The following is a 22,930-nucleotide window of genomic DNA, read 5'->3' on the forward strand; positions in this document are numbered from 1 at the left end:
AGGAATTGCAATGTTAGATACCATAATAATTTTTTTAAAAATAGTTTGTAGATATAATGGAAGAGAAATTGCAAGAAATGTTGGTCATCACAAAGATTCTAGATATTGTTACTTTAAGAAGAAACCGGAAATTTCGTAAATATCCCTCCAAAAATTTCAACCAAAGCCCCCTTACATACATGATTGATGCTATAATATATTCGCTATAGTTCTAGAGCGGTTTCTATTTCAATTCAGGAAAATCGTTCGACAAATAACAGATATAAGAAAAAACCACTATATCTGGATTACTAAGGTCGGGTTTTTGACTTGAAGGTTGGAGATTAATGGCGTTTTCTTTTCTGACATAAATGATGGCTTTATTCAGCCTTTTTTATCTGCATATATCTGATTTACTAATGCCCGTAATTTCAACAAAAAGATATCTATCAGGGCTTAGTTACTTATATATGGAGTAAAAATATTTGGTAATATTTAGATATTGATTTGAAATTAATGTCAATTACCTTTTAGGTAAATTTATCTGCTGGGTATTTTACATCGTAAATATCTATTTGTTAAAGTTACGGGCATAAGTCATTAATCTAATGATAGATATTTTCCTTTGCAATGACGTACATATATAAGACCATAGTAAATTGGACCTACAATGGGTCAAAATCGGGAAAAATATTTTTTAACCCGAATTTTTTTTTCACAAAAATATACTTTTTTGTCGTATATTTTGTGCATTAATAAAAAAAAAAAAAAAACAATTTTGAAAAAAAAAATAATTTTGTTAACCTAAAAATATTTAAAATTTTTAATTTAAAATAAGAATTTGGCGAAGGGTATATAAGATTCGGCACAGTCGAATATAGCTCTCTTGTTTTTTGATTAAAAATGTTTAATTGAAAGCAAAATGTTTTAGTTTTAAAAGAAAATTTATTATTTCAATAGATTTTTTATTTTAATTTGATTTTTAGAAATTGTTTCAATTTATCTACTCAGCACACACAGTCAGCTACTTCTTCTTTAGCATAAATTACTCAATGTTTTGATAACAAAATGTGAGATTTTCAAAATCGGGAACAATCACGCCTATCGGCAATAACATGTGAAATTTTGTTCCCATGAAATATCCATTTCCCTAGAAGGGAAAATTGCAAAATTGAAATCATGATATTCCCATGAACTTTTCATTCACAATAATGTTTATTGTATACAAAACTCTCATCTAAAAATTTAACAACATGAGGAATATTTTCCCGTGAACAAAGTTGATGAACGAAAAATGGGAAAATGGAAAATATTTCATGTGAAATGTTGATTCGCGATTGGGGTGAATATCTTTTAACCCGAATATTTTTGTTCACCCAAATTTGTTTTTACCAAAAATTGTTTTGAATCTTTATTTTAAAGTATGTATACTTTGGTGAATGGTATAAAAGATTCGACGCAGCCGAATATAGCTCTCTAAGTTTTTTTTTTTGCTAAATATCACTTCCTCCTCTTGAATATAATACTCCGCCATATAAATTTGTTAAATAGATTACAGGTAGTAACTTCGAATACAATTAATCAACTTTGCTTTAGTAAATACTTTCGGGACTTTCCTCGTATATGTTACAAACAACATAACAATACCATTTCACCCACATCTTACAAAGTAAAGTGTATTCCACGCAAAACAAAAAAAAACTATTGTGAGTTGCCAATATTAAACTCATTATTTTATTTTTCAAGTACAACGAACATAAATTTAAGAAACCAACAAAAAAAACATAATAAATTTGACAAATTGCGTTACGTACAACAACCACCACAAACATATGACACTTTAAGAAAGAATATGACGTCATTCATAAAACGCAAGAAGGTGTAAAAATTAGCAACCATTAGACACATACACATACAAAAGAAAAGTATCAAAGAAACTGTGTGAGAGAGTGTGTATAATAAAGAAAAACAACTACAAAATTGTCATCTCTAAATTAAGGTACTACTACTGCAACAACAACACTAATGAATGATATCAAAGGAAATAACAGCAATTAGTAAAACAAAACAAACTTGAAATAATAGTGTAATGAACCCATTTTATTGCAAAAAAAAAAACAACAGATAACAACAACAACAGCAAATCTAAGCTTTTAAACAAACCTAAACAAAAACTTAAAAAAACCCTACAACAATAATAACAAATGATAAAAACCTTTTAGAAATATTAAACAAACAAAAAAGAATCTGAAAGAAAAAAAATCGATTTTGTGCCAAAAAAAAAAATTAAGAAAAAAAGAAAGAATAAAAATGAATGAATGAATATGTAAATCTAAATGTAAAATCCATAAGAAAAACACATGCAATCCTTGATAGAAAGCAAAAAAAAAAACATTGTGGATTTAAATTTACATGTCTAGTGGTGGTGTGTGTCATGGAATATTAAAAAGAAACTAATAATAATGGCTAGAAAATATGTTATTTTCTTAGTGATGAATATGAATGTGTAATGATGATGGTGATAAATATATTTTTACTGCTTTTCAAATGCAAATATCTGCTATAAGTAATGAAAACCACTAAAGTTCCATTTCATATATTTTTTTTATGAATTAATAGATATACAAATGTATGTACATTAGGATGGACCCGTTTGTATGAAGATGTTCAAACTAAAATGATAGTTTATATTCACGAATCAATATTTTACATGAAATGGGATCCATTTTCCCATATTTCGTTCATCAACTTTGTTCATGTGAAAAAATTCCCCATGTTGTGAATTTTTTAGATGGAATTTTGTAAACAATAAACAGCTGTTACGAACAAAATAAACTATTGTGAATGAAAATTTCATGGGAATATCACGATAGCAATTTTCCCTTCGAGGAAAATTAATATTTCATAGGATATTTCAGGTAATTTTTTAAGGTTTTTATGAACCTGTAGCATATTGATATCGTTCGAACTAGTGATTTTACCTATAATTTAGGGCAGGCGCGGATCCAGGTCAACCATTTGGGGGGGGAGGGTTGTCTAATTAAAATTTGTTCTAAATTTTTCTTTTTATTCCTTTTTTAGGAATATTAGGGGAGGAAATTTCCTATTTCACCCACTCTGGATCCGCGCCTGATTTAGGGTGACAATATGTTATATAACTAGCTACGTGACTATACCATTTCCAATTGTATTTCAGAAGTTTCTAATTGTAAATTACTAATTATATTTCACAGTATTCCAATTAAATTTCAGAAATTTCTAATTATATTTCAGAAATTTTCAATTGAATTTCAGAAATTTCTAATTAAATGTCAGAAATTTCTAATTGTATTTTAGAATATTTGAATTATATACAAATGGAAATTTCTTAAATACATTAGAAGTGTCAATTGACCCTTTCGGATTACAATCAGACTGACTAATAGCTGGTCCAAAGTAGTCAACACATTGGATTCCCATATCTTTCATATATAGTCAGTTACCATACTGGCTATCTAACTGTTTACTTGATCAGCTACATAACTACCCAGCGGTAAAAATACACATTACATAAGCGCTTATCTAAGCAATATTTCGTAGCAATCATTGGTGATTCTTTCGCTTATTTTGCCACTTAGATTTAACATAAAAGTGTCATAGGCTGTATAATCGGTGTGCTCTCGCTTAGAGTGTAAGCCACAATATCAGTAGGTGTCACTACTATTTAATTTACATTAAAAGCGGAGTTCTAAGCGAACTTGATGATACGCCTATAAAGACTTGCAAATTAGAATGTAATAAATGTAGATTACAATCCTATTTGCATTTGCAAGTTAAGGAATAGTACCATGCATACTGATTTCGTAATTGAAAGAATACTTTTGTATATTTTCATATATAAATTTCTGGAGGAAAAACCTTAAATTTTCATTTAATTTATTTATAATTTTTACGGCACTAAAATCAACACCTTCACTTACAACATAAATATAAATTTTATCGATTTTGTTTTTCATGTATAAACAAGAAAGAAGCGGTACTTTATTTATTTTTAGTGAAAAATAATAAACAAAAAAAAAATTAAATAGCGGCTGACTATCCGCTTAAATCGTAATCGAAGTTATAATTCGTGCATGATGTGTTGGATTACGCACAGATTATACTCTAAGTACTTAGATTGATCGCTTAGAATATCATCCTGACGTTATCGATTATTATCTAGGTACTTTGTTTCATTTACCGCTGGGTAGTTATTTTAACATTTACGAGAGCTAATTTATATCAAATAGTCAGTTAAAAAAACATCTCATAGACAGTCCACTAACCAATTGCTTGTAAACAAATCTTAATCCGACAACTCTCTAACAGGGGCCAAATTGCCGCATTCGTGATCGAATGAGCTATCGAAAAACGATTTCAATATCGAAAGTATGATAAATGTACTAAATTTCTTGCTCGATATCGAATGCCATAATCTCTAATAAGAAAATTACGATAAATTTTACTCGATATCGAATGCGGTAATTTGGCCCCAGATTACTGCTGGTGAGTAAAATAACTACTTTATATAGTGCAGTGGAAAAAAAGAAACGTTTAAAGTGACTACATTCTAGGTTACTTAGGGACACTAAAGTGATTATTGACTTCACGATAGGTTGCATGGGATGTCCGTATACCCTAAGTAAAAAATAAACTGTATGAGAATTATATCAACACAAATTTGTAAAAAACTAGTTTGTACGAAATACTCACAAAAATGTGCATAACTGAATAAACGTTTAAAGCGACTACACTCTAGATTACTTAGAGACACTTAAGCGACCATTGTCTTCTTGTTAGATTACCTGGGATGTATAAAATAACCAATTGATTTATCTCTGTACTACAAAGAGCACATACGTGTCAAATGATCCAAATTATATAAATTGATTATGTAATAACCAGACAGTGACAATTAATGTCTACTTGGAGTCAGCCATAATATAAAGTTCATTGTTTTAAGAATTTATAGATATTTTAGATAGAAATTTATAGTCTTGTAAATAAAATCAGATCGAAAAATTCAAATAAAATTCGAACTATATTAAATTTCGATATACGAAAAATCCCGTTAACATTTTTGTACAATTACAATACAAAAATTCGAATACTTTTGAAATTACATGATAATTTCAGATATTACATTCAGTGCGTTTTTCAAAGAACTTTCATATGATACCAATATTTTATATGTTTCCTTTGAGAGAAATATGAAAAAAATCATAAAAACCTTAAAAAGGACATGTTTATCCTTGGATCCAGCTCACCAAATATTGACGCCAGGACAAACATTTTAAGAAAGGGCCACCCTAATGTACATACATAAGTATACTCGCATATAAATAATTATTGCAGTCATATTAATTATTTGTTGATGCTCTTTGTCATTCCTTAAATAAAAATCAATATGATAGGCATATATAAATAAATAATTAGAATAAACACAAAATCATTATGTAAACGACATTTTTTTGTTTTTGGCAAATACTTCAAAAAGGTTTTGAAAGTGAAGATAACCTCTTTAAATAAATGAATTACATACTTCATATTTATTCATAGCAATAATTTGTTTGTAAACAAACAAATACTCACCTATAAATTTTTCAATCAGAGATGCCAGAAAATCATGCTTAGTCTGCGGAAATAGAAGTTAAATCGTTATAAATGTTGTCGAATATGTCGAAATACATATGTTCGTGATCTTGAATAATTCGGCTCAAGATCACGAATGCAGTCCTAGGAAATTACTTCATAATTTAATTCTGAATTCTATAATATTCGAATATTTCCATTATCGAATTCAGTTGGCTGTCACTATTTTGGATTATAGATCGGTAATGGTATTTTAGCGGCAACTGAATTTGGTGCAATTTCGGTAACGGTAGAATTAACACGGTAATTTTAATCTAACCGAAACAAAATATAAATGACTGCAAACTGCGGGATGAAGGATAGAAGTGTTGATGTTTTAAATAAAATGCTAAAGTAAACTAATTTAACTTCAATTGTCGCAATAGTTTAAAACAAATTCCTTTGGCAATCCTCTGGCCCACATGGTGAAGTGTACCAAGTTTAATCAAATGATATTCAAATTTGAGAATAATGGGCTGATTCAGAGACACGACCGAAAAACAATTTTAAAATTTTTGTATGAATATCTCTCAGTTTTCAAATAATTTTTGAGTGTTTTTTATAGTGCAGAGAGAAATCAATTGGTTACTTTATACATCCCATGTAATCTTGAGTGAAGACAATTGTCACTTAAGTGTCTATAAGTAATCTAGTGTGTAGTCACTTTAAATTTGCATAGCACTTGAGTAATTCGTACAAATTGGTTTTACACAAATTGTGTTGATATAATTCTCATACAGTTTTTTTTTTTTTGCTTAAGTATTAGGGTATTAATCGGTTAACCGATTAATTTTTGCCGGTTAACTGTTCGAATAATTTAAAATTGACGATTTTCAAATAACGAATAAACCGATTAATTTGTGTCGATTAACCGAAATGTCAATTTTTTTTTGCACTTTATGCAGAATTATTTTGTAAAATTGAATTTTTTAACTCGTGAACATTCCCTTCAAGCAATAGTTTTTTGAAGTATAATACGAAAACTGAAACTAAGGAATTTGGAAATGACATTTTTCCTAGAATATTCTATATTGAACTTTGTGATAATGAGCTGAAGGACGATATGGTAATAGACGAAACTAGAGACATTACTGAAACGAGTCTTTAATCAGAACTTAAGGAAACTATTAAAGTATTAGAAATCTAAAAAATATGCTTAGAAAAAACTAAAAAAGAACTGAGAAATTGGAGAGTGAGATAGTTTTTTCAAGTCAAGTTTAATTAAAGCAAAAAAAAAATCGTTTAAAATTGAAGGATTTAAATTACATTCATTTTTTAAAAGATTATTTCAGAAGATCTCCCTAAAATCAAAAAAAAGAACTCACATGTGTATATTTTTATTTATTGTTTTGTAGAATTATTATGTTTTGTTTGTTTTTAATGCTTTTGTTCTTTTTATTAACAAAATTCTTATATACATAAGTATACAAAATTCGTATTTTTCTTTTCAATTTAAAATTAAAATAGAAATTATTCGGTTAATCGAATAATTTAATATTAACCGATTAAACCTAAATCCCGATTAATTATTTGCTCGATTAACCGATTAATCCAGAAACCCGATTAATTGAATACCCTATTAAGTATGCTGACATCCTGCTTAGGACATGCAAGTGTTAAAATAACTAGTAACGTAGCTAGATATGTGACTAGTTGTCACCCTAAATAATAAAAATCGATATGATAGGTTCGGGACAGTCTCCTAGTACTTCTGGAATATGGTAATTACTAATGGAATATGATGTCTGGAAAATGTCCCCACAAAAACGAGAAACCAAATATTCCATGTCATCGTACGTGACATTTGTACGCCTGTAGAGTGGAATAGATTTTGCAAAAACATGAGTATCTAAAAAATAATTTGGTCTTTATGTTCCATTCAGAGGGTACTATATTTTAAAAAAAATAATAAGTACTTTCGAAACATTGTTGTCCAAAATATCGAGCGAAATAAGGGTATATCGTACGTGACAAAAAACGGAAGTCAGTCTAAACTATTATTTTTGCCCTTAAAATGTTGTAATAAGCTCTAACTACTTTCACATATTAACATTTTCTCCTATTCAAAACATCTTGAAAAAAGTTTCAAGGGTTTTTGTTTTTTTCATTCGTGGTTGTCATTCTCGTGGAATTGCCCATATGTCAAAAATATATTTTTCATCCAATGAACAAAAAAAAAATATTTTTTTCTTTCTAAACCATAGTTAAATTTAAGGGGGCCACTGTTTAACCACCGCGGCAACATAAATACCCATACATTAATGAATATGACAGACAATAATAATTGAGAAATTTTTTCATTATTTCATTGTTTGCTTCTTCTTTTTTTTTGTTACTCTCAAACATGTAAAAATGTGCGTATTCTCCAAATAAGTACATATTTGAGTAAAATATTTTTCTTAAGAAAAGCAAACGCAAAACAAAACAAAAAACAACAGAAAATATTCTCTCACAATTAAAGTTGCAATTATTGAAAACAAACTAAAGAAATAAGATGTAATGTAATAAACAAAAGAATAAAAAAGAAGAACTTACATACATGAAAACATAAATAAGAGTATTAAATGTAAAGCACAGTATAAGTACAAATAGTAGAAGTATTATTGTCATTTAAAAAATTGGGCACACTTCAGTGAAATCATGTAGAAAATATTTTAATGTTTTTCTTGTTGAAAGAAGAAGAATGAGCTGCAATTTTAAACCGGAAGGAAATTCAACACTAAATACATTTACCGAACAAACCAATACACATTTATAAATTCATTCACATACTCACATACATAGCCCCCGTGTGTTTTTACAGAATGCAGTCAGTCATATTTAATGGGGAGGTTTTTTTCTATTGTCTTTCAATTTCATCTTTAGGTGTTTCTTTTGGTCTCGATGTTTTTTATTTTATTATTCTGTTTTGTTTTTGTCTACCAATTTCATTAACATTTCCGTATAATGTGACTCATTTTATGAATGTACGACGTTACTACTATGTATGAACTTCCATAAAACTCCCTAATGTATTGACCACAAAATGTATGGATTTATGAATGCATGTAGGTACATATGGAGAAAATTTGCAATAACAAAATATATAACAGTGAGTGGGAAGTATTCCGCAGGGGGAGGGGAGTTTTATTAGACATGCAATTGTAGCGCAAGTAATTTTATGTGGAAAATTATGGTAACTGTGTGATTAAGCAAAAATTACTAGTAATTTCAAGTATTTGCTTGAAAAAAGTGTGTCATTTTTATAAACTTTTAATTAATTTATTTAATTTAAGTTACATTTTAGATCAGTGGCCGCCACTTATAGCCACCAGGGGACGAACATAAGTGGTTCATAAATAATTATCAAATAAGAAACAAAAATAACAATCAAAAGCTGGTCAGAATATATGTATGTTGGTAATAAAACTGCCATTTCTAACTGGTGTATTCAAGTTTATTTTTTGTTTTTTCAATTTATTTTTTTAATTTAAAGCGAACAAAAATGTTTGGTGAAAAAAAAATCGGGTTAAAATTTTCCGATTTTTACCCATTGTATGGCCATCTTACTATGGTATTGGCCATAACTAAAGCACCCCCTCAATGGATTTTTTGAAATCATAATTTTTTTGATAAAAACGGCTTTTTTGGGATGTATTTTGTATATATTTTATTAACTAATATTGTTAATGTTCATTTAATATTCATTTAGTAAAAGATAATTTTATTAAAAATTAATTTAAAATGATAAATCATATAAAAACTCAAAACTCAACGGACAAAACAAAAGCACCCTCTTATAAGATGTTTAAAAATTTGACTCGGTTTGCAATGTGAGTTATCGGGAATCACAATGAAAGTACTTAAAAATTCCAAAAGATAAAAATATAGGAAGACGTAGTGTGCAAAATTTAAGTTTTATAGAGTTTATTGCGAAAAAAACAATGACAAGGAACAAGTACTCCAGTAAATTAAAAACTAAAGTTATTGAAGACTGGAAGACGGGCTTATCACTACATGAATTTAGTAAAAAATATTCAATTAACAGATCAGTTATTTCCAGGCTCGTTTCAAAATTTTTAAGACTGGTCGAAAATCTCCGTGCATTCTGGAGGTCGTTCGCGAAAGAAAACACGATATTATGATTCCTTAATCAAAAGAGCAATACAAAATGATCCTGCAGCATCAGCTATTCAAGTACGAACAAGTTTAGGATTATGCGTTCTCTGCCGAATCCAAATACAACTTAAAAAGTTCCGCTGGAATAAGGCGTGTATGCAGACCAAAAGGAGGAGACTGAATCCTAAGTATTGTAAAGGAACAACTAAACATGGAGGAGGTAATGTAATGGTCTGGTGTTGCTTTTCTGGTCAAGGATTTGGGCCAAATCATAAAATTTATGGGATTATGGATCGGTTCATGTACCGTAATGTATTGAAAGCTGTAATGTTGCCTTATGCACGTGAAGAGATGCCAATTATAGGGAGCTTCCAACAGGATAACGATCCTAAGCACCCCTCCAAAGTTTGTAAGACTTGGCTACACAGCAATAAGATTCAAGTTCTTCATTGGCCTGGTCAATCTCCCGATTTCAATCCTATTGAGAACTTGTGGCACATTGTTAATATGAAAATAAATCGTGAAAATTGTTGAAATAAAGATCGGAAATTTTCACGATTTATTTCATGCCGTTAAAATAGCCTGGGAAGGAATATCGAAAAACGCCATAAAAACATATTATCTTCTATACCAAGAGATGTTCTTGTGCCACCCAAAACAAAGGATTTGCAGCAAAAAATTAACTAAAATTTTTTTTTATAGTATATCCTTGAATGGGTGCTTTAGTTTTGTCCGTTTCATTTTCTACCTTAAAATATTTTTGGATTTTAAGTTGCCTCTTATAAAAAGGTTAACTTTGAAAGTATTTGTTTATCAATAGTAAACATATTAACAAATGAAAATAATACATAATATATATTTAAAACTTTGATTTTATACAAAAAAATACCATATGAAAAAATTCATTGAGGGGATGCTTTAGTTATGGTCAATACTGTAAGTCGCACAGTGTGAGGTTTTGACATTCTAGCTTATCAAAATTCATAACTCGGTAATAAATAAAGGTACAAAAAAAATTGCAAAAATTTCATAAGATATTGCATTTAAAAAAAAAGTTACAAACATTTAAAGTTGAGCTACGCGCCTTGACTTGTCTATGTCTTAAAAAAGTCTGCAATTACAACGAAGTTTAAGGTGCTGTTACTTTATAAAACTGTAAATTTTTTATTTTCAAATGCAATTCTTTGTTTGGAATGTTATCTATCAATTCTAGTTAAAATTCTTTAAAAAAAGCAAACAAAAATCTGTATTTAGATAAGCTAAATTGTTAAAACCTCACACTGTGCGTCGTTGCAAAGGTCTTTGAAATATCTATCTTTAGATATCCATATTGTCTATATTAATGACTTAGTAATCCAGATACTGGTCAAAAATAGGTTAAAAATCGAGGTTTTCCTGTTTTTTTTTTCATTTGTGGACCGATTTTTCTCGATTTTAAATAGCAACCGAGCCGGAAGAATTCCTGAGATATTGATGTATGAATCGTGCTTGTAAGTTATTTGGGGGCTTCGGAAAGTTAATTTCAACAGACTTCAACATGGCTTAATCGTCTCCGCTATCTATAAGGATGCAGAAATTATTATATACTTTATAGGGTCGGAAAATTATATTGTGGAAATTACAAACGGAATGACAAACTTATATATACCCTTCTCACGAAGGTGAAGGAATAGATTTTGAAAATTTTGATTATCGTTTTTTTCTTACGAAAAACTGCTATTAGTCATTGCCTGCTAGCCAAATTATCTTGAAGATTTTATTTTTTAGATGGTATCTCAATATGTATAGCTTTAAAATAGAAAACGACTAAAATAAGCTAGGTCCATCCGATAGGAGAGAAAGTCGCTGGGACCTTTTTCATTTTCATGTGAAGTATTATTTATCTAGAATCCTTTAAAAAAGTTCAAGGCGATCCGACCAATAGTTTAATTTCTATTGAGATTAAGAAACTAACAGCAACAGCAACAGAGTAACCGATATTAGCTTTATTCGTTCTTGGCTTAAAAATATGAGCAGTTCTTTTGGCTCGGAATCCATATGTTGCTAGAAAGATGGACAATACTTTGAATACATTTATATTGAACAAATGTTTCAAAATTAAAGCTAAAAATGTCATACACAAAATGTCATTTTGAAATATCGGAGACAATTTTACTCGGAATTTCATTAAAATTAACTCTTTCGTTTAGAAAATGTTTTGTCCGATCAAGCGACAATAATTTAAAATCAATCACCCTTATTCTACTTGGTGTCGTCGACATCGTTGTCAATATTGAGTCAAAAAATGGTAGATGTTACGCCGATATCGATAACAATTGGTAACTTTTGACAGCGTTTTGTACTTTAACCCGACTTATAAAAGTATAAAATTCTGTCAAAAGTTACCAATTGTTATCGATTTCGGAGAAACACATACCATTTTTTGACCAATATTGACGAATATTTTGTACGAGGTGTCTTTTAAGTTGTATTTTGCAGGCATTTTTAATTTCATAGATTTTGTCTGTCGAAAATCCATATAAAAATCTTAGCCACTGGAAAAATATATTTCCAAAACTATTTTTAGTATTTTCTAAAAGATATCTCTATAGATATTTTTCCAACATAAAAATGTGACCAATTTTAAAATAGGCGTTCTTCACAGGTCCTTCCAAATTTAATTCGAAATTTCGTATTTAGCTAATTTGTTCTTAAATCCCCGTTTGTAATTTCCACAATATAATTTTCCGACCCTATAAAGTACATATATACTATATTCTGGATCCTTATAGATAGCGGAGCGATAGCGAAGCCCCCAAATAACTTACATACACGATTCATACATCAATATCTCCGGAATTCTTCTGGCTCGGTTGCTATTATCGAGATTATCGGATTTCTAAATCAATATCTGGATTACTAAATCATTAATATAGACAATATAGATATCGAATGATAGATATTTCAAAGACCTTTGCAACGACGTATATAAGACCATTGTAAGTTGGACCTTCAATGGGAAACAATATTTTTTAACCCGAATTTTTTTTTACCAAAAGTTTTTTTCGCTAAACATTAAAAAAAATTAAAAACAAAAAAAATTTAAATTTAAAAAAAAAAAATCGAAAAAAAATTTTTCCTTAAAATTAAAAAAACAACTTTGGAAAAAAAAATAATTTTGTTTACCTAAAATTTAATTTAAAATGTTTAAGTATAATTTGGTGAAGGGTATATAAGATTCGGCATAGTCGAATAAAGCTCTCTTACTTGTTTAAATATTTTTTGGGAATTCTGGAATTATTTTCCTACAAAAAAAACTCAAATTCATTGACATTTTTACATATTTGTACAAGTAACGAGCTATACAAAGTCATGACAATTGTTGCAGAGTCTACGAAAGTAACTTTTTATTTACTAAAAACCTTTTTTGTTATAAATAATCACTTATTATTATGTTGGAGAGTCATGCTAATACAAGATTTGACCTGCGGCCATCAAACCTGTTTATAAAAAAAAAACTTCTATAACATGAAATTTTGCACATAAAAACTAATTTGTTAAACAAATAGATTTTTTTTAATTTATTAACTTTCAAGGTTTAATTTTTGAAAGTAATTTTTATTATATTTTATAATAAAATGTTTGTTTCATTCCACAATAGAAATAAAAACAAAATAATTCTTGGAATTTTGTGCACGAAAACTCTGAACTCTGGATCGTAAATAGAAAATATAGTTTTCAATTCAAATTGGCTGTCATCGTTTTATTATACACACATATCATAAATAGTCTAGACAGATATTCCGTGCAATAATAAATTATTATAGTTATCACTGTTGTTGTTTCTTTAAATAAACATATTAAATATCTTTGTGGTGTGACCGAACACGAATAATTCCAATATGACGGATCATAAAAAAAGTGTAGTAATAAAATATGTGTCTAATATGCAGGAAGCGGTTTAGAATGACAATTGATATTTTTAAGGTTTATTTAATTCTTATTATAGTTAACACTTCGGAAGGAATTGAGAGATCAGATTTTCAGAATTCAATAAATCTGATCCAATTTGGCAAATCATATATAGTCATAAAAGAGAATATTATGTAAATGTGGCGCAACAACATCTAGAGAATGTTAAAGTAGCAAATCCAATATGTAATTTACATTACGATGTTACTCTTAACAAGTAAGAGAGCTATATTCGGCTGTGCTGTGTAAGTTAAAATACAAATTATAAATATTTTTAGGTAAACAAAATTTAAATTTTTTTTTTTTTTCAAAATGGTTTTTGAAAAAAAAAATTATTGGAATTTCGTATAATTTACAAGTAATATAAATATGAATTAGGCTTCTCATATTCTAATTCCTAATAATAGTAAGTTAAATATATGATATTTACAATAGACCTTGACAATTAAGGTTGTTGATGACGTCCTTGGCAGGGTGAAAATGCATTCCAATTTATCAATTGTCTAAAATTTTAATATTCAGTAATATTCTTTGAATTATTACAAATAAGTTATAATATAATGAACTTTAACCTAATTAAAAATTTTCTTTCAAATTATATAAAAAAAAGTTCGATTAATTAACAAAAATCTATAAATTAAAAAAAAAAAATTTTTTTTGAAATTGTATTTTTAATGTTAATTAATTACTGAAAAAAATGTTGTTGGTGAAAAAAATTAAAAATTTTTTCCCGATTTTGACCCATTGTAGGTCCAAATTACTATAGCCTTATATACATCGTTGCAATAGACTTTGAAATTTCTATCATTATATATCCATATTGTCTATATTAATTACTTAGTAATTCAGATATAGATCAAAAATATCGAGATTGTCCCAGTTTTTCCTTATATCTCAGCTATTTGTGGGACGATTTTCTCGATTTTACATAGCAACCTAGCCGGAAGATTTCCCGACATATTGATGTATCAATCATGTTTGTAAGTTATTTGAGGGCTACGGAAAGATGATTTCAACATACTGACGGACATGGCTATATCGACTTGGCTATCTATAACGATCCAGAATATATATACTTTGTGGGGTCGTAAATGAAAAATGTAGAAATTACAAATGGAATGACAAACTTATATACATATACCCTTGCCACTTAATGGCTTTTGACACAGTGTGACGATGAACCTTCAGATCTTTTGCTATTGAAAGTCCATATTGGATTTGTTTTAAAACTTTTAATTATGTTTTCACGTACTTTTCTTTCGCTGTGCATTTTGACACAGAAAAGAAAAGATAATATCTGACATATTTTTAAAAGCTTTGTTTTGGCTACTCACTCTTTAGATTAGCAGCTTACAAAATTCTCAAAAGGATAAATTTTTGTATGAATCAATTTTAAATTTGAAAACAAAATTTTTTCATGAATTCTCTCATGGTATAAATGAATGAGATTTGAAGGAAATCTAGAACAGCTATCTCGGAAATAATTGGTTTTATAACTACGAGGGCGGGTCAAAAAAAGTCCTTGCCTTTTTGAATGAAATACAGGTTTTTGGATAAACAATTATTTTATTTTTTGAGCTCTAACAGTTTCTCCAATTTTTTTTATCCCTTCCAAAAAAAAATAAGATTAATCGAGGTTATCAAAATACGTATTTTTGTGAGATGATTTCGTCGTTGAAGTCAAATCTACTCCGAGACATTTCTTCAGGTTTGGAAACAAGTAATAGTGTTTTGATGGATCCACGGTTACGAAACGGCGCAAAAACTCGTCCTTATTGCAGTTGAACAACGCCAAACTCCATTTTTGCACCGAATCATTACTTACGATGAAAAATGGATCCATTTCGATTACCCGAAGCGTAAGTGATCGTATATGACGCCTGGCCAACCAGCGAATCGACCACTAAGCTAAATATCTATGGCGCTAAGGGTCAAAAGGGTCATATCTATTATGTACCGAACGCAACTGAATCGTTTGAAGCGAGCATTTGCCGAAAAACGCACAGAATATGCGGGCAGACATGAAACCGTAATATTACATCATGACAATGATCTGCCACATTATGCAATACCTCTTGAAAAGTATTTAGAATGAAGTGGTTGGGAAGTTTTGCCTCACCCGCTTTATAGCCCAGACCGTGCCCCGTCCGATCGATGCGGAGCGCTCTCTCTGGTATACTCTTCACTTTGAAACAGAGAATCCGATATTGGCTTGATTCGTTCTTGGCCTCAAAAGATAAGCAGTTATTTTGGCTCGGAGTCCATATGTTTCGAGAAAGATGGAAAAAGGTCATAACTAACAATGGTCAATACTTTGAAAAAAATTATATTGTACAAATTTTTCAATATAAAAGTTAAAAATTTGAAAAAATTTCGCATTTTGAAGTCATACACCCAATAAAGTTATAGACATTCTTGAATTTTGACGGATTAAAGCTATGAGTGTGACAAGTTCGGTCAAGACGCTATTATATATGGTGGCTCAGAAAGCTATTATATAAGTGTCATTTTTAAAATTTCGACTTGTCTATATGAAAAAAAAAAATAAATTTAAAAAATTCACAGTAAATGATATGGATTTCGTAACAAGAGGACATTGAATTAGACTGTCACTTAATAATATTAAAAACACAAAATTCAAAATGCATTGAAATATATTGAAATATTTAAATCATTATTTTTTTAAAATAAAATCTAACACCTGAAATATGTTATTAATCCTTTAACAAACATCATTCTCATAATTAATATTACTAAATATGTTTTATTGTATGTGTGTTTTTCTCTCTCTCTGTTTATTTTCATTAAATGTTACTACTACCACTCAACTCACAGTTATTTTCAATCCATCCGATTTTGAATATCTTCTAACAAAAGGCAATAACAATACACCAGTGGATCGTAGTTCATTGTTATTGAAATTTGATCCATTGCTTGGTTTACCAGTGCCAGTTAATCAGGGACTACAGCAACTACAACAATTACAAATACCAACTAATACTATTAATCCTTGTTTAAGTCCAACACTTGAAGAAGACGAACATAACGACAGTAATCGTTCATTTGTTATAGACACAAAATCAACAAGCGGATTATCCTCATTAGTAACAGGAGGTGGGGCAGCAGCTGTAGGAGGAGGAATAACCGGTGCCAGTGCCAAATTATTGAAAGAAAGATCACAAGAAGTTAAACAGCAATTGCAGTTGGAACAACAGGTCCAACAAAATAAACGCCAATTAGCACAGGGAGTAAACAAAGTAAGTTAAAAAACATAAAAAAACAATGGAATTTTTAATATTTCTAACATTTATTTTGTTTTTTTTTTTTCACTACCCCTTTGTTTATAGAAGAATGCCACTATGAGTGTCGATGTGATTAAGGATATGAGTTTAGATAACGATTGTAATAAAACTTTCGAGAATTCCAAGTATGTTTTTTTTTATTGTTTGTTTAATGTAGTACCATTTAATTGACCTTAACCTTGTGTTATTCTTATTTTGCTTTTGCATTTTACTTTATTTTTAACAAATAGTTCCACACAATCGGATGATAAACAGATCAACTATAAAATGGATGAACTTGAAAAGAAAATCAAAAATGAAGTGTAAGTGAAATTCATTGTTTATTTACCATTAATTTAGTATTCCATAGGTATTCACTTTGTTTATTTTATTCCAAACATACCGTATTGTGTAGTGTATGTACAACACTGTTTCCCTAAAGAATTCAAAATATTTATGTGTATTTTGATTGTTTTTTTCAAGGTAACGATTATCTGGGGTGCACATGTAAAACTATCTTGAAAGTGTCTGCATTTTGGTTAGATAAGAAATTAAAAATAGAAATTCTCTGAAGAAAAATGCGGTATCTCTATCTTCTAAATATCTCACTATTGACAAATACCTGAGCCTTAAATTATTTAGGTGTGAAACAATGGAAAAAAGGTTTTCTCTGGGATCAGACAACCTCCCAAAGATCTGATCGATCGATAATAATGTGCTCCCTTTCTTATAAATGACCAATACCTTGAGGATTAAGTTATTGCGGTGAGAAACAAACGAAATGGAGTTAATGATTTTTGCGGGATCAGACTACCTTCCAATGATAAATTACAAGTTTACGAACTAATTGCAAGTTTTGCGAAACTGTCACTATCAATCGATCATTCGAGCGTCCGCTCGAATCATTGTGCGTACCCTGCTTCCCTGCTAAGTGATTCTAGAATCGCTTACTGAATCATAAAATCAATACATACTGAGAGTAATCACCACAAATTATTTGATTTTTTTAAGATAATGAAAATTCTAAAATCTATCCAGCGATTAAAATTTAAAATTTTCAGTTTGGTTGTAGATTGGGTGAATAATAGATTCGGTTCTGAAAAAAAAGATTTAGGTCGGACTATAATGATCTTAAAAAAATCAAAAAATCACTGGGTTTACTCACTTTTGGGGCTCTCTGTAGGTCAATCCGGATAACTGTAAAATATGGCTGAATCTGGGCAAGTTGAGGTTCAAATTCAGGTATTTCAGAAACAAGTCAAAGATAAGTGTTGTCCGCAGACCTCACAATCTGACCATCAACAAATCTTTTATAGAAAACTTGCCTGTGGATGCCGCGATACGCACAGTTGTAGGTGATTACATATGGGTGATACTACATTTGTACATAAGGAGCTTCAAATTTGTTCATTTAATTACTTGTTGAATTCACTTAAAATGTTATTAACTAAAACTTTAGTTGTACATTTATTATTTTTTAAATAATAATGTTAGAGCTAGTTTTTGGGATAAAGATAATCTACATTCTTCGTTTAAACCTAAATTAAACTAAAAAATGTGTTTCCCACTTATTGTCTATTTACTATATAATCTCGGTTTAACTGAGCATCATTGGAGAGTTAAACCTAAGTATAAAATGCCAAAACACAAACAGATGAAAAATAAAATAAACAATTCAGCACAGCAGCTCTTTGTTTTGATTTGTTTTATTAACATCAATATAATTTTTAACATACATTTTATATACTTTAATGTCACATTTTCTTTTACAAAGTTAAAATTTACAAAAAAAAAGTTATGTACGTGGTTGCTTCTTCTTATAAAATTTAAAGTATTGCCATATTTATATGAACAATTTTGATGAATAAACATGTGATTTGACTGAAAAGTATGGCAATGCTAACAAAATTAATCCTTTAGTGAGAAACACAATCATTGGTTAAATCCCGGCTAAATATCTTTCATGTTTAATATAACATCGTGTTGAGCTAAATTTAACTGACAAGTAAGAAACTAGCTCTAAGAGCTAGGGAATCAATAGATAAATTACCATAAGAGGAAATAATGACCAACTCTATTGGAGACCTCCAATTTAAGCTTAGACGTCGACATGTTTGTTTGACACAACTCGGTGTTCCGATGATGGATAATGTGGTCCCGATAATGTTTGATTCTTCCAATAAACCTACTTAGTAAGAGTAGATATTGTTCTCGAAATCCACAATGTTCCAGCGGCTGCAGAAACTACAGATCTGCATGTAGTTGCAGTGGTCCACAACTACACAAGTTTCAAAATAATTTGATTATAAAAATCACTGTAAACATTCTTCTTCTTCTGATATTGGCAGTGAAATTGTAAAGCCGAAGAATCCAAGGATATTGACATATAAGGAATATTCATTCTACTGTTTTAGAATAATACTAAGCCGGGAATTGAATTTAAGACAAATATGCTATAACTTTCTGTAGAGATGCTGATTATACATGAAACCAAGATATGATCCCAAATTTAAATATTAGAAATAAGTCTGCTTTTACACAGGGCAAGTTTACTTGAAGCAAGTCTCGTCGATTCCCTTTTAAACTTGCTCGTCTGTTTACACACAGCAAGTCTGTGAGCAATTTTGTATGTCAAAACCTAATAGACGCCATATTGAAAATGAGTAAACAAATGAGAATTGAAGAGACTTGCCAGTACAAGCAAGTGTGTACCCCTCTTCTTTCTTCTTGCCTCTCTCTCCTATAAACTCTAGACTTGCGCAAGAAAAATTGCCCTGTGTAAAAGCAGACTAAGCGTAATGCAGATTTGAAATTGTCAATCTTTTATCTTTCTCGAAAACCCATGAGTATTCTCTCTTTCCTACACTAAACAGTCGCTTGTGTATTTTCTGACTTTAGAGGAGCAAAGGTCCTTTAATTGTCTGGCATTGGTTGTTGTAAATAGTTTCACTCTTGTCGAGAGTTCTCTCTGAGGGAAAAAAACATTCGGTTGATACAGCTGTCGCTGGATTGCCAGTCTTTGGTCGAGTGAGACTCGGATAGTTCAGGAGTGTAAATCCAGTTGTCGTGAGGACATTACCGTAGATCCAGTATGATTACCCTAACCTAACTATCCACAATATCATTACATGTTTCTTAAAATTCACCTCTGCACATAATTAACATGAGAAAATAAGATAACGTATCAGACAAAATGTTCTCATAAAAGTTTTATCTGGGAAGTCAACGGCGAAACAATCCTAACTTCTAAAATATTGAGCGTAATCTCCTGTAGACACATGCCTTTGAAGTTTTACAATATTTTGGTCTTGGTCTCCACGCTACAAAATCTTAACAAGAATATATCCATATTGAAAACCTACTATTTTTTTCACGCTGTATTTTGCCAAATTTATGAGAAAGTAAAGACATGTCAACAGGTTTTTTAGTAGACACAGGTGGAAAAGTCAACATAGACTTTTATGTCTGTGATATTAGAAAGCCAATTAAAGGAATATGTAGGAGGGTTGTTTAAACCTGTGGGATTAACTTCTTTTTTTGTTTTTAAAACCATTTCAAAGTCGTAAGCCAAACCAAAATTAATTTAATTAAAACCCACTCAATAAAAACTTGTAACAAAAATAACACCACAGTTTATAAGAAAGAAATAATAATTATTTTTATAATTTATGGTAATTTGTTTGGCATATGAAACAGTGTACTGTACTCTGCAACCAACACTACACACAACTTATTCACTATTTTCTTTTTTCAAACAAATAAATAAATGATTCATTATCGATTTTTTTTATTTAGTTTCCTCCCCATGCACCACAGAGGAACAGAAAATCTTTATAAAACAACAACAAAACTTGTTGATTTGTTATATTTAGAAAAAAAATGTTCCTTGCACAAAATCATGTAGCTAAAAACAATATTTTTTAATGTTTATTAATACATGCTTTGCTTTATTATTTGTATTTATCCTATTAGTCTTAAAACAGAAGATATTGAAAAGAAACTTAAAGATGCTGAACAAAGGGAGGAGGTTTTAATCAAACGTATCACAGAAAAAGACAAAACAATAGCAAAAATGACGTGAGTAATATTAGTTTAATGTATTTTTCTTAAATTTTATTAAAAATTTATTTGTGTGTGTTTTTTATTATTTTTTCTAGTGGTGTTATTGAAGCCTATGAAAAAGCCATAGCTGAATTAATTGCCGATAAAGAACAATTAACACAACATTACGAAAAACAATTGGCTGAAGTTAAGGCCGATCGCGATTCAAATTATCATCATTTAACATCACTGGAAACAACATTTTCCGATTTGCATGTGTAAGTAAAACAAAAATAGGATTTTAGTATAAAAACAGATTTTAATAATTTTTGAATTTTCTTTTATTTATAGAAAATATGAAAAGAGCAAAGAAATGACCTGCCAATTAAAAGAAAGCGAAGAAACTTTACAAGCGGAAAAGCGCAAGAATTTAGAAAACCTTCATTTACAGGAACAACGATATGACAAAATGAAAAATCATGCAATGCAACAATTGGAAATGTAAGTAGTTTTTTATTAAATAAATATAAGATTTCAAGTATATATTAACTTATTAAAACATAGTATGTATCTGAGTACAAGAAATGTGCTGGCAAAGATTACAATTAAAATTCATTCACTGGTCGGAATCATAAATATCAAAAATTTTGAATTGAAATTTGGCTTAAAACTAATTTTTGTACAGGTTACCATATGGGCAATTCCATATCATCGTACGTGACATTTGTACGCCTATAGATTGGAATATATTTAGGAAAAATAAGAGTATCTGATAATAATAATAATTTGGTCTTTATGTTTCATTCAGAGGGTACTATATTTTAAAATAATAAAAAGTTCTTTCGAAATATTGTTGTCCAAAATATTGAGCGAAATAAGGGTATATCGTAAAACGGAACTCATTTTGAGGTATATGTAGAAATATGCGAAAATATTCGAATATTTTACACTAAACGAAATATTTTTCCTTTACAATCCGTCATATTTAAATAAAAATAATCTTTGGATGATTTTATAATAAATAAAATTTAATATCGTACGTGACATAGGCCCTAAATCCCTTAAAAATATCATAATACAATTTATTGAATGATTTAAATTTTCTTCAATTAAAATTTATCACTACTAAAGTCAATTTTTTTGAAAAATAAATATTTTAATTCAATTTGGATTAGATTTGAATTAACAAAAATATAATTAATCAAAGGATTAATGAATTCTATTATGAATTGATTCAACAATGAATAAATTCTATTAAAATAAAAGCCTATGAATGAATCTAAAGCATTAGTTTTTGTGAATGGATTTAGGAAATGAATTTAATTCTTTAAATTTAAATTAAGTTTTTAGTGTAATTAATTAAAATCTACTAGGTTTTGTATAAAAATAATGTAAATTTTATGCGTTTTTAAGCATTATAGTTTAACAAAAATACATTTATAGAATGTAGTTATACCGTAACATTGGCAAAAAATAGAAATTTTTAAAACTTCTACAAGAAAGAAGTATAAAACAATAGGAATATGTAAGAAAAGCATCATGTTTAATAAATAACACACTTAAATCGTTTGTTATTTTGTTTTGTATGCTGGATTGCTGCAACAAACTATCTGCGATAAATATTAAATTAATAAAAAACAGTTCCAAAAATTATAAAAACAAATTTGGTGAACTACTCCTAGTCAAGATAAATTAATAGCAAGAGGGTTTAAGAAATTCCCACAAATGAATACCCAAATTATTATCAATAAGCTAAAATTGTAAATTAGTTCTCAAAATGTTAGCCAAATGCAAATGAGACTGGTATAGGTTGTTATCGCACCGCGAAAAAAAAATATTTCAAAAAAATCACGTACTACTCGTATACACTTTGAATAGTTAAGCTGGTCGAGGCAGAATTGGAATACTGTTTGTTCTCTATTCGGTTAAAA

General features: G+C 29.2%; 1 protein-coding gene across 5 annotated transcripts in view; it reads left to right on the top strand.

Moving 5' to 3' along the window:
• tacc (transforming acidic coiled-coil protein) overlaps window positions 1–22,930 on the top strand; it is a 114,450-nt gene that overhangs the window by 88,715 nt on the left and 2,805 nt on the right. For 3 of the 5 annotated variants that reach the window (XM_065509125.1, XM_065509133.1, XM_065509101.1), the window contains exons 6-11: window positions 16,513–16,934; window positions 17,025–17,104; window positions 17,210–17,281; window positions 20,931–21,035; window positions 21,116–21,277; window positions 21,351–21,500. In XM_065509125.1, the coding sequence (XP_065365197.1) occupies window positions 16,513–16,934; window positions 17,025–17,104; window positions 17,210–17,281; window positions 20,931–21,035; window positions 21,116–21,277; window positions 21,351–21,500 (991 nt within the window). The remainder of the gene's footprint in view (window positions 1–16,512; window positions 16,935–17,024; window positions 17,105–17,209; window positions 17,282–20,930; window positions 21,036–21,115; window positions 21,278–21,350; window positions 21,501–22,930) is intronic. The other 2 variants (XM_065509108.1, XM_065509116.1) reach the window with 2 other exon arrangements.

This window comes from Calliphora vicina, chromosome 1, assembly GCF_958450345.1.
Source record: "Calliphora vicina chromosome 1, idCalVici1.1, whole genome shotgun sequence".
NCBI classification, from domain to species: domain Eukaryota; kingdom Metazoa; phylum Arthropoda; class Insecta; order Diptera; family Calliphoridae; genus Calliphora; species Calliphora vicina.